The sequence below is a fragment of the Amblyraja radiata genome, chromosome 8 (genome assembly GCF_010909765.2).
Source record: "Amblyraja radiata isolate CabotCenter1 chromosome 8, sAmbRad1.1.pri, whole genome shotgun sequence".
Classification (NCBI taxonomy): Eukaryota; Metazoa; Chordata; class Chondrichthyes; order Rajiformes; family Rajidae; genus Amblyraja; species Amblyraja radiata.
In genome coordinates, this window is record NC_045963.1 from 69,453,542 (window position 1) to 69,465,961 (window position 12,420).

Consider the following 12,420-nt stretch of genomic DNA (forward strand, 5'->3'; position numbering starts at 1 on the left):
ATGAATCTGTGGAATTCATTGCCACAGACGGATGTGTTGGCCAAATCATTGGGTATTTTTAAAGTACAGATTGACAAATTGTTGAATAGTAAGAATGTCAAAGGTTATGGGCATAAGGCAGGGGAATGGGGTTGAGAGGGGAAAATAGATCAGCCATGATTGAATGGCGGAGTAGACACAATGGGCTGAATGGCTTCATTCTGCTCCTCTGCCTATTCAACTTACAGAAGAGATGCGAGGGGCTGAATGGCTGACTCCAGATTCTGGGAGATAACACAATGTGCTGGAGTAGCTCAGCTGGTCAGATAGCATCTCTGGAGTGAATGGACGTCTATTTCATGTTTTCTTTTTCTTTTAGCACCACTGGCTGATGAGTGGCACAGACCAATCCAATATTTTAGAAAAATGTTGCATGAGTAGATGATTTAATATATTTAAGTGTAATTAATTATTTTCTGCTACTGTGGATTGATTGTATCAAAATATATATTATTATAAATTAGGCACAATAGAGTATGACCAAGGATATTAGCAATACAGAGTTTATACTTAACTAGGGTTATCATGTTTAGTGTAAGTCATCACATACAAAAAATATTATAAACCTTGGTTCTTGATAATAGCCATTAAAAATCCAATACGCAACAATTTAGTGGAAATTAGTAGAACGGTTATTTTTTTGAAAAATGAACTTTTGAATGCTAGGTCGTGCATATTGGTAAGAATAACAAAATTCACAATTTTTGGAAAGTATATAAAAGGGATGGCAGAACAAAGAGGTCCAGGAATATGATTATGTAAATTAATTAAAGTAATATTGATGGTTATTAACATGACTAAACACTGTGATATATGTCTAGAGAAACAAAACAAAAAAGGCAGTTTGTTAAATTAGCTAAATTAAATTAAATTCTGACCACTATGAACAGTTTAATCTCTATTTTGTGAAAAAATACAACGAGGAAGTGCCAAATAGAATTCTAATTACATATATTTGAGATGATGGGTGGGTGGGAGAGAAGAGGGAGAAATGTGTTAACCAAATTAAATGCTTTCCTATCACAAAAACAATGACAAACATGCAAATGAATATTCTACAATTCTCAATAAAAATGCATTCTCTTTAAGTGATCCACATATAGTTAACTAATGAGGTTAAGAGTGGTATTAGAAAAAAAGGCTTGTAATGTTTCTAGAAAGAGTATCAAACCTGCTAACAGAGAGTTTTAGAAAATACCAAAGCATGACCAATAACTTGGCAAAGAAGTAGAAGCAAAATTAGACTAGCAAGAAATATAATTGTAATACATACATAAGAGCTTTTTACAAATTTATAGCATGGTAAAGAGGAATACATGGGTCCCTTAGAGACAGTGGCAGCAAAAATTACATTGTGAAATGGATTAATATATAACAAATATTTTTTAGCCCTATCTACAGTAAAATACATAGTAAGTATATTGAAGATAGTAGGGAACTAAACGTCTAATGAGAGTAAGTAACTAAAAGTAATTCTAAAAAGCAAATAGAAAATCTGCGGAAATTAATGGAATTAAATGTTGACAAATCTTTTAGCCAACATCTTTGTGTTTAAAAACGTACGGCCACAGAGATAAAGACATCATTAATAGTGACCTTTTAAAATTCCTTTGATTCTAGAATAGTCTCCGTGGATTTAAATGTAGAAAATGTAATAATGGATTTCAAGAAATTAGGTGGATGGAAAACCACAGACCAGTTAGCCTGTCATCAGTTGTTGGGAATATATTGGAATTCTTTGTTAAGGGCACTAAAAAAAATGATATTATGATTGGATGTGGTTGACATTACTTTAGTAAAGGAAAACCAGATTTCATAAATCCATATTTTATGCAGGGTTGGTAAGAGTGAAATAAATGGATATATCATATTTGTACTTGCAAAAGGTACCACGCAAATTGCCACTGAATTAAAAAATAACTTTTGGTATTGGTTAATACATCAGCATGGATAAAGCGTTGACTGAAGAGGGTAGAAATAACCATATAACCAACCATATAACAATTACAGCACGGAAACAGACCATCTCGGCCCTTCAAGTCCGTGCCGAACACTTATTTTCCCCTAGTCCCATCTACCTACACTCAGACCATAACCCTCCACTCCTTTCCTGTCCATATACCTATCCAATTTATTTTTAAATGATAAAATCGAACCTGCCTCCACCACATCCACTGGCAGCTCATTCCACACAGCTACCACCTTCTGAGTAAAGAAGTTCCCCCTCATGTTACCCCTAAACTTCTGTCCCTTAATTCTCAAGTCATGTCCTCTTGTTTGACTCTTCCCTACTCTCAATGGGAAAAGCTTATCCACGTCAACTCTGTCTATCCCTCTCATCATTTTAAAGACCTCTAGCAAGTCCCCCCTTAACCTTCTGCGCTCCAAATGACTTGCTTTGGTTTGTAGTTACTTCCAGGAATCATAAGGATTTGTAACTTGGGCCTAGATTTTTCTTTCACAATCAATATATATATGAAAGTGCAGTTTGTCTACGTTTTCTGATCAAATGCAGCAAGGTGTGAAAGTGAGGTGCAAGGATTGGCGCAAAGAGAAAGGGAAAGGTAATGAGTGCACAAAATAGGTAACAGGTGGACGATATAACCTAAATGAAAGGTTAAGCAACACATTCACAGGTGATTAACAATTACAGAATGATAAAATGGTTGTAGCATAGATGGTGAACTCTGTTTCCACCAGGGTAAGGAAAGAGCCGGAGTACTTTGCTCAAAAGTCCATTTTTAAACTGTACTTTGCTGTCTTTAGTACTTAGTCTTTTTTCAAAGTTATTTGTCTGTTTGGCAATTATAGCTTAATGTATAAAAGTAACTTAATTCTAAGTATTTATGTTTTTGTTTTGTTTTTTTTAACACATTTAACTTAAATCATAGTGTGTAGAAGGAAATGCAGATGCTGGTTTAAACCAAAGATAAGACACAAAAAGCTGGAGTAACTCAGCGGGACAGGCAGCATCTCTGGAGAGAAAAAATGGGTGACGTTTCAGGTCGTGACCCTTCTTCAGACTGGACTTCAGACTTCTAGTGTCTGAAGAAAGGTCTTGACCCTAAGTGTCAACCATTCCTTCTCTCCAGAGATGCTGCCTGTTCTGCTGAGTTACTCCAGCTTTTTGTGTCTATCTTAACTTAAATCATACATATTTAACATAGATACTAAAAAATTTAAGTACATTATGCAATCACTTTCTTATTCCATTCACTTGATAATTTGGCAGATTTTTCCTCAAGTATTTAATGACTGTTTTTTAAATTCTGCAGACAAATGTTAATTTAAAGCTACATTAAGTGATCAGCTCGACTGTATAAGAATTAAAATAAAAATGAGGTAAAGAGCAGGAATTCTTTAATTGGCAAAATACAGTGGCCTTAAAAATCACTAAATTGTAAAAGATGCAAGTGTCACTGCTCATCTTTTTCAGAGAAGCTGGTGGCTGCTTGATCCAAAGAACAGCCCATATGCATAAAAACTGATAACTGATAAACTTCCTTCGTCCAGATTTTTTTCTCTTTGATCTATTGTTAAAATAAAATTCTTCAATTAGTAAGATTGGTTATTTTTCTGGGCAAAAGTTAATGTTGCTTCACATCAGTTACTAGAAGATGCATAAGTATTGATTGCCACTATCTTATTCGTCCACTTTGTCTTTGATAGGGAAAACCTCTGGTGTCCATTCAGTTATGTCTTTAATTGTACAGTTGGGAATTATTATTTGGGAAATATTGGTAAGGAACAGAAAATTGCATAATTGCATTTAGTCAAACAACAACTCTTAGAGCTAACGGAATCAAGTGATAGGGGGGAAAAGCAGGAACGGGATACTGATATTGGATGATCAGCCATAATCATATTGAATGGCGGTGCTGGCTCGAAGGGCCGAATGGCCTACTCCTGAACCTATTTTCTACGTTTCTATGTTTAACACAGAATTAATTTAGCATCTTAGGTATATTTGGTAAAAGTATTTGAGCGGTGTATTCAAAAATACATTCTACGGTTCCCTTGGCTATTTAAAAACAGTATTTCTGTTTAAACCAAAAATAAAATTATTTCATTAGCTCATTACGTGTTGCTAATGTTTAAATAATTAAGGCTTTAATCCTCTTGGTCTTTCATTCCACTTTCGGGCAGAGCTAAGTGCAATGAAATTGAGCTTCGCTCACTTGTTGATGCCCCATGGATAGCGTAAACAATGTTTGACAGTAGGGTGCCAAATATGGGTGTGTCTGTTCAGCCCATTCACGTTCAAATTATCATCTTTTGGCAGTGGGAAACCCAGTTTGAAGTGGATATAATTTAATAAGACATACTGTTGGTGGCATAACAATATTATCAGTGTTACTACCAACAAAAATATAAAAATCTTTATGTGTAGGAAGGAACTGAAGAAGGGTCTCGAAACCGAAACGTCACCTATTCTTTTTCTCCAGATATACTGTCTGACCCGCTGAGTTACTCCAGCTTTTTGTGTCAATGCAATTCTTTAGACGTTTAAGTTGTCTTCACTATTTTTAAACAATTCAACTAATAATTAATAGGAGCAATGAGTCACAGAGTCATAGAGTGATACAGTGTGGAAACAGGCCATTCGGCCCAACTCGCCCACTTAACACCTCACACTTTTCTGTATTAAATTCCATCAACCATTCCTCTGCCCACCTGGCCAATCGATCCAGATCCTGCTGCAATCTTTCATAACCATCTTCACAATCTGTAAAACCACTAACTTTTGTATCATCAGCAAACTTGCTAATCTTGCCCTGCATGTTCTCATCCAAATCATTGATGTAGATGACAAACAGTAACGGGCCCAGCACTGAACCCTGAGGCACACCACTAGTCACAGGCCTCCAGTCTGAGAAGCAACATTCCATCATCACCTTCTGCTTCCTTCGATGGAGCCAATTTTCTATCCATTCAGCTATCTCCATTTGGATCCCATGCGATCTAACCTTCCAGAGCAGCCTACCTTGTTGAACGCCTTACTGAAGTCCATATACACAACATCTACAGTGCATGGACTTCAGTAAGGCGTTCTACAAGGTTCCGCATGGTAGGCTGCTCTGGAAGGTTAGATCGCATGGGATCCAAGGAGAGATAGCTGAATGGATAGCTAATGAACATTTTTTGTTCATTTATTCAGTCATTCCTTTCTTGAGATATGTGACTGACTAATTTTCTTGTGTTCTCTTGAATGCACAGCTCAAATACTTTTAACCAAATCTACCTTAGATGCTAAATGAATTCTGTGTTGTTTGACTAATTGCACTTATGTAGCTTTGTGTTCCTTACAAATATTTCCCTAATAATAACATCCCAAGAACATCAACTGAACAATTAAAGACATAACTGAATGGACATCAGAGGTTTTCCCAATCAAAGACAAAGTGGATGAATAAGATAGTGGCAATACTTATGCATCTTCTAGTAACTGTGATAAAGCAACATTAACTATAGCCCAGAGAAATAACCCAAAAAACAACCCCAGAGTCTTCTTCAGTTGCAGTGCCCTCCATAATGTTTGGGACAAAGACCCATCATTTATTTATTTGCCTCTGTACTCCACAATTACAGATTTGTAATAGAAAAACAAATCACATGTGGTTAAAGTGCACATTGTCAGATTTTAATAAAGGCCATTTTTATACATTTTGGTTACATCATGTAGAAATTACAGCAGTGTTGATACATAGTCCCCCCATTTCAGGGCTTCATAATGTTTGGGACACAGCGATGTAATCTAACTGTAAGTGGACATGTTTAGTATTTTGTTGCATATCCTTTGCATGCAATGACTGCTTGAAGTCTGCGATTCATGGACATCACCAGTTGCTGGGTGTCTTCTCTGGTCATGCTCCGCCAGGCCTGTATTGCAGCCATCTTTAGCTTATGCTTGTTTTGGGGGCTAGTTCCCTTCAGTTTTCTCTTCAGCATACAAAAAGCATGCTCAATTGGGTTCAGATCAGGTGATTGACTTGGCCTCTGAAGAATTTACCATTTTTTAGCTTTGAAAGGAGAGAGGTGTTCAGACTGAGAGCACTGCCAAAGGTGAGCGGGCCGGCAGAAGGCGCTGAGATGGCGGCCGGTTCCACTGTCCGTTCTTGGCGGCTGCTCACAGCCTACTTCCTTCCTCGGCCACAATACAGTGGCTCCGCGCCTGGAGCGCCGCGGCAGCGGTGAGTGAGTTGCTGGCGTGATCCCCGACCCCCTCCTTCTCAACGCTCCTGCCCGTGCTGACGCTGTGAAAGAAACTCTCCCCCTCAGCGGCGCTGTCTTGGTTCTTGGTTTCTTGGTCCTCCAAAATATTCCAAATGGAATTTAAACTGGAGGTGGTGAAGGGAGGGCTTAAGCCAGAAAGGGTTATTGGGAAGAAAGAGCTACTTTAAATTTAGTTGCATCTGGTTGGGTAACTATAGTTGGGTGGAGATTATTCCATGCTCTAATTGTGCGGGGTAAGAACGAATTGCTGTACACATCTGTCTTTGTAGCTGGGATCACAAATTGGATCGAATGCCCTCGTCTGATCCTAATTGGTTTGGGTTTGGTGTAGGTCTTGTAGTCTATGTCGAGCTGACCATTTAACATTTTGTAAAAACAGGTCAAACGGTGAGCTTCACGTCTGTCTTGGAGAGGGTTCCACCCCAGAGAATTCAGAAGCTTCTCTCTCATAGGTGTTAGTAACAAATCAAGCTGCCTGTCTTTGGACACGTTCGATGGAAGAAATGTTTTATTTGTGTATGGGTCACATGTCCTTTTACAGCCGCTTCCCATCAGCTGCCAGCAATGAGGGATAGACTTGGCTATCCCTCAGTGCAGCATCATTGTTCTTGATGTTGCTGTACTGAGGGATAGCCTAGTCTATCTTTCATGGCTAACAACCTAACCTTCGGCCTTCAAGACGCAGGTATATTTTTGTGCCTTATTTTTGGGCAAAAGATAGCATCTTCATTGCTGGGAAATATGGTACTTCTTGGCAAACTGTAACCTGGCCATCCTATTTTTGCAGCTAATCAGTGGTTTTCATCTTGCAGTGTAGCCTCTGTATTTCTGTTCATGAAGTCTTCTGCAGACAGTGGTCATTAACAAATCCATACCTGAAGAGTGTTTCTGAACTGTCGGGGACAGGTGTTTGGGGATTTTTCTTTATTATAGAGATAATTCTTCTGTCATCAGCTGTGGAGGTCTTCCTTGGACTGCCAGTCCCTTTGCCATTAGTAAGCTCACCAGTGCTCTCTTTCTTCTTAATGATGTCCCAAACAGTTGATTTTGGTAAGCCTAAGGTTTGGCTGATGTCTCTAACAGTTTTAGTCTTGTTTCTCAGTCTCATAATGGCTTCTTTGACTTTCATTGGCACAGCTTTGGTCCTCATGTTGATAAACAGCAATAAAATTTTCCAAAGGTGATGGAAAGACTGGAGGAATGACCAGGAGCTGAGAGCTCTCTTATACCTGCATTAAGGATGCAATTAAACACACCTGAGCAATTACAAACGCCTGTGAAGTCATGTGTCCGAAACATTAAGGTGCCCCAAAATGGGGGACAATGTATAAACACAGTTGTAATTTCTCCATGGTGAAACCAAAATGTATAAAAATGACAATGTGCACTTTAACTACATGTTATTATTCCCCCATTAAAACTAACCCACTATGATAGCTACAGTAAAACTGAACCAACTTCATTTTCCATTCAGTCTTTGTTAATTCTGTGTTGTCCCCCCTGGTTCAAGCTACAGCTGCTGTTCCCTTCGGACTCAAGTGGATACCTTATTAATAATCTTGTCTTGGGGGTCCCATGACTCGTAGAGCAATAGTTATAATAGCTATTGGAGGCTCAATAGCTCAGAAACATGATTCTGAATTAAATATTTGTTGCGCGGGTTGTCAGCAAGGCATATGAAAATTACTTTCCTTAGCCAGACCACGGTGGCACAGCGGTAGAGTTGTTGACTTACAGCGCTAGAGACCCAGGTTCGATCCTCACTATGGGTGCTTGTCTGTACAGAGTTTGTACGTTCTCTCCACGACCTGTATGGGTTTTCTCCTGATCTCCGGTTTCCACCCACACTTTAAAGACGTACAGGTTTGTCGGTTAATTGGTTTGGTATAATTATAAATTGTTCCTCGTGAGTCTACGATAGTATTAATGTGCAGGGATCGCTGGTCCGCGCAGACTCGGTGGGCCGAAAGACCTGTTTCAGCGCTCTATCTTTAATCTAAACTAAACCAAACCCATCTATGCTTCCTATCTGAGAGAGCTTCCTAGATGTTGCCAGATGACTTCCTCATTACCCCCTTTACTAGCTACAATGGGTGGGCAGCTGAAGAGCAGATTTCATACAAGACCCACCAGCTGTAATCTTCTGGTTGCCTGGCACGAGCCTCGGGCAGTATTAATGTCCAAAGTTAAAATTCAACACCGACGTGCATTTATATAGTGGCCTTAATGCAGTAGAATATCTCAAAGCTCTTCACAAGAGCATAACCAGACAACTTCCTGCTCTGGGATCTCTACTTTCCACCCTCTACAGGTCTGATCCAACAACTGACGCTGATGAACTGCAACTACGATGGCCTGTTGGATATTTTAAATCACCTCCGAGCTTGAAATGCAATAAATATCAATTGTTGTTTCTGTCTTAGACAGGAGAATCTAATCTGCTGTTTCAAAAGGATTCTTCCCATATTCTACACCTACCCTTCGGTAAAAGGTACCGTTTGTTCCATAACATTTCCAAATTAACTGGGACATTCACAGTCAAAAGAAATTTTCAAAGAACAATTTTAACAAAGGAAGTGATCATATCAAAGGGCATGAAACGGCAGAACACCAAAAGATAAATTTGACCACATATTTTATCTTAATTTAGTCAAATAAGTGATACTGCGATCAAACTGTGCTTCACAGCTGCTGCTCTCCTTTCGTTCACTCCGATCAAATGGAATTTTGTGGACCGGTCAGTGAGTTAACCATTGCTACAATGACATGCCCAAGGTAGTCATCAATTCTCATTCCAAATATTGCTTTGAATTCACTGAAAACTGTCTACATTCTGCCATTGGTGTTATGGCGTATTTTTGACATGGTAACATCTGCTATATAGGCTCAGCTACTACATTAAGAATTAATATATTTTTTAAAAATTGCAAAGTGGCAAGAAACAGATGACCATCTTTGAAAACTCCTACACCTGTCATGCTCTTAGATAAGGTGCTAATATGCTAATTCACTCCTCAGAGGGTTAATCAATGAAGGTTCAGCAGCTTCAGTCAGACTCCTCCTACCTCTGGCTGCAGACGGCAGCCTGTCACATTCCTCATTTTTATCAGCGAGTTTTAAATTGCCCAGACAAACAAGCAGAATGAAGGAGCTAGAAAAGGTCACTCCTGGCGTGTGGTCGGTCCTGCTCCCTCTGTCCAAAGCCCCACCCACAATTCTCCAGGTTTACGCCACTCTGTCTACTTCTCTTTTGTGTTTCCTTCCTCCCCCAGCTGTTCCATTCAGAAACCGAGGCTCAGCAATCTGCCCTCCTGAAACTACTTATTAAGCCAAGCTGGCTGAAAAGACAGGCTCAGCACGTGCCACTTCTAATCTATCCAGTTTCAAAATCCAATTGCGTGGTGCTTAAAAAACAAAACATAAATGGACTTAACTCTCATTGGCTTCCCTGAAGCAATTCAAACAAAAGCATGAGTGACAAAGACATTCTCCAATATGGCAGGTGTTAGTCTCAGATACAGCCTGAGGCGCACAACTAAAGTATTAGCTTTCAGTTAAAGCTCAGACATGCAGAAACAGGGAAGTACCATTAGTGCAGCAGTATTGTTAGTGCAGCTACCTAGTCAGGTGTTAATTCCCAGCACCACTTGTTCTAAAGCGCATCACCACTAATTAGGAGCAATAAGGAATAGCAAAGGCCAACAATGCGAACAGCATAAAGAATGTTTATTAGTAAAGTGCAGTGAAAAAACTGGTGGAGACACAGCAGAAACAATGTAGTGACAGGCTTACCTTGAGCAATAACTGTAATCAGACCTTTAAATATTTAAATCTGAAGGAAGAAAAAGAAAAACACAAAAAATAAAATTAAGTAGTTCAAAATACAGTTGCTTTGTGCAAAACCACTATAAAATAATTTTTGAAGATATATAGATTATTTGTACAATCATAATTTAATATAAATGATGCATTTTAATATTAAAATAAGCTTTCAGTTAGAAATGTTTTGTAATTACTTTCAACAAGAATTTAATAATTATTGGTCACTGTCAAATACAAATATGATATAATTCAAATCAATTTGAATACAGCAATCATGGGGGAAGTGGCATTCTTTATTCAAGATTAACAAGACAAATACACCAACTTTTTGAATGCACATTTGTACAGAGACTGTTAGAATAAATTCTAGCTCACACATGGAGTGGACTCTGCCCCTTGACTGCTTTCCACATAATATTACTTTCCTATTAGAAGTGCTCTGAAAAATCTGTTTAAATATGTAAAATGAGCTTGTAAAAATATTATGAAGCCAAAAATATCCTTACATAGGTTGCAATTTGACATGATATCATCAATAGCACATAACTCACATCTCGCCACACACAGGCAACACAAAAAATTGTGCGCTTTTAAGCATTTTCTTAACTTTTAAAGTAAAAACTAGACTACACCTTGGGGTCTGGGCTGCATTTCTACCTTGTTTCAGAGAGATATATTTCTAATGGTTGTTTTTCCAATAAAAACTATCACATTGAAAGCATATGAAAATAACACATGCAACTTCCAGGTAAACAATTAAACAGGGTACTGTGTTATGAAAAGAAAGTGATAATTAATAATACTTGTCAGTTGTAAGCCATCTTCCCTCCTGGGAATAGTGATGGTGCCCTGCTGTGTAATTTCAGCACACTCCAATCTGAGCAATTGTGAAGAGGTCTTTTGTAATGCCAAAGAATAATGATTTCTACTGTGCACTGTTAAAACTTCATAACAACAACGGTAATTAGGAATTTTAATCAGCAACAGAGGGCTGGGGTTTTTTTTTGCTCTTTCTACTCAGTGCTGCATTAAATACAATTTTGAATCATCACTTTTAGAAGGAACATGCTGGTAACACTATAATGTATGAAATTGGATTGGCTTTGTTTTAGCCGAGCTGCAGCTTTCAAACATGCATTATGGATGAACCACAAATAACTGTGTAAACAAAACCTGAATAACTAAGCTGCTGTCTTGGTTAAGATGTAATTAAAAGTAACGAACCATGCCGCACAGTAAGATGAAGCCTTCAGCAACACATAACCTCTGCGCCCATTGCTCATCACTTTTGCTATATTTCTTGCAGATTTCCAGAACTATTTTTTTTAATTTACCTGACTCACGTTCATTAAAATATTTGTTTAATTTAAAAAGTTTCATCTATAATATATGAGCAATACAAACATTAAATTTTCCTAACTGGAAATCTCACAAATCAAATATATCACAAATTAAAATGAAATAACATTTGCTAAACATTTAGCTTAATTGCACACTTTAAATCAAACTTTGTTTTCTTTGAAATTTGAGCAACTTGTTTTAATCTCTGATATGTTTTTATCTTAAACAGCTCGTTGATCAAGCACTGAAATGTTTTAAATTGATATTAAAAATAATGCTGGATGTGCAAGAGAAGCTAGTGTTTCAGGTGAGATGTTAAACTGAGATTCTATTTTATCATTCAGGGTTTTGAAGTGCGGCAGAGTTCTTGTTTGCAGTGTCCATGTTGAAATTTATTGCTGAATTATTAACACTACGAAAAGGTAATCTCGTCATTTATTTATTTCTTTGAGTGGGCAATAGATAGGCACAAGTTAGCTGGCAATGATTTCATGCACACTATAGCCCCTAGACATCAAGAATACTCCAGTCAGTGTAAAACGCCTTTGGATGTTCTGAGATTGTGAAAAGTGTGACATGACAAATGTTCTTTTTTGATTCACTCTGAGCCAGTGGCTACGACACCCTTCATACTGCTGCAGTGATGAATGTGATAGGAAAGCCTATCATATCACTTCACCATCTGCTGGGAATTGAGAATAGTTGTGTTGTGTCAGGCGTAGATGAATGAGAATTTTCACCACTGGTCTGTACAGCCCACAGGTTGATGAAACACCAATATGGATCATTAGAACACTTTGTTAAACAACGCTTAAGGTGAGGAGAGCAGAGCGGGTGAATGGGGGGGGGGGGGGGGAGAAGATTTATTAGGAACATGAAGGATAACTTTCTCACACAAAAGGTGGTGGGTGTATGGAACGACATGCCAAAGGAGACTGTTGAGGCAGGTACTATAGCAACGTTTAAGAAACATTTAGACAGGTA

General features: G+C 38.2%; 1 protein-coding gene across 4 annotated transcripts in view; it reads right to left on the minus strand.

Moving 5' to 3' along the window:
• The window catches only part of ralgapa2 (Ral GTPase activating protein catalytic subunit alpha 2), a 462,100-nt gene that overhangs the window by 20,863 nt on the left and 428,817 nt on the right, over nt 1-12,420 (minus strand). For all 4 annotated transcript variants that reach the window (XM_033026192.1, XM_033026194.1, XM_033026193.1 and 1 more), the window contains one exon: nt 10,066-10,105. In XM_033026192.1, the coding sequence (XP_032882083.1) occupies nt 10,092-10,105 (14 nt within the window). In that variant the 3' untranslated portion in view covers nt 10,066-10,091. The remainder of the gene's footprint in view (nt 1-10,065; nt 10,106-12,420) is intronic.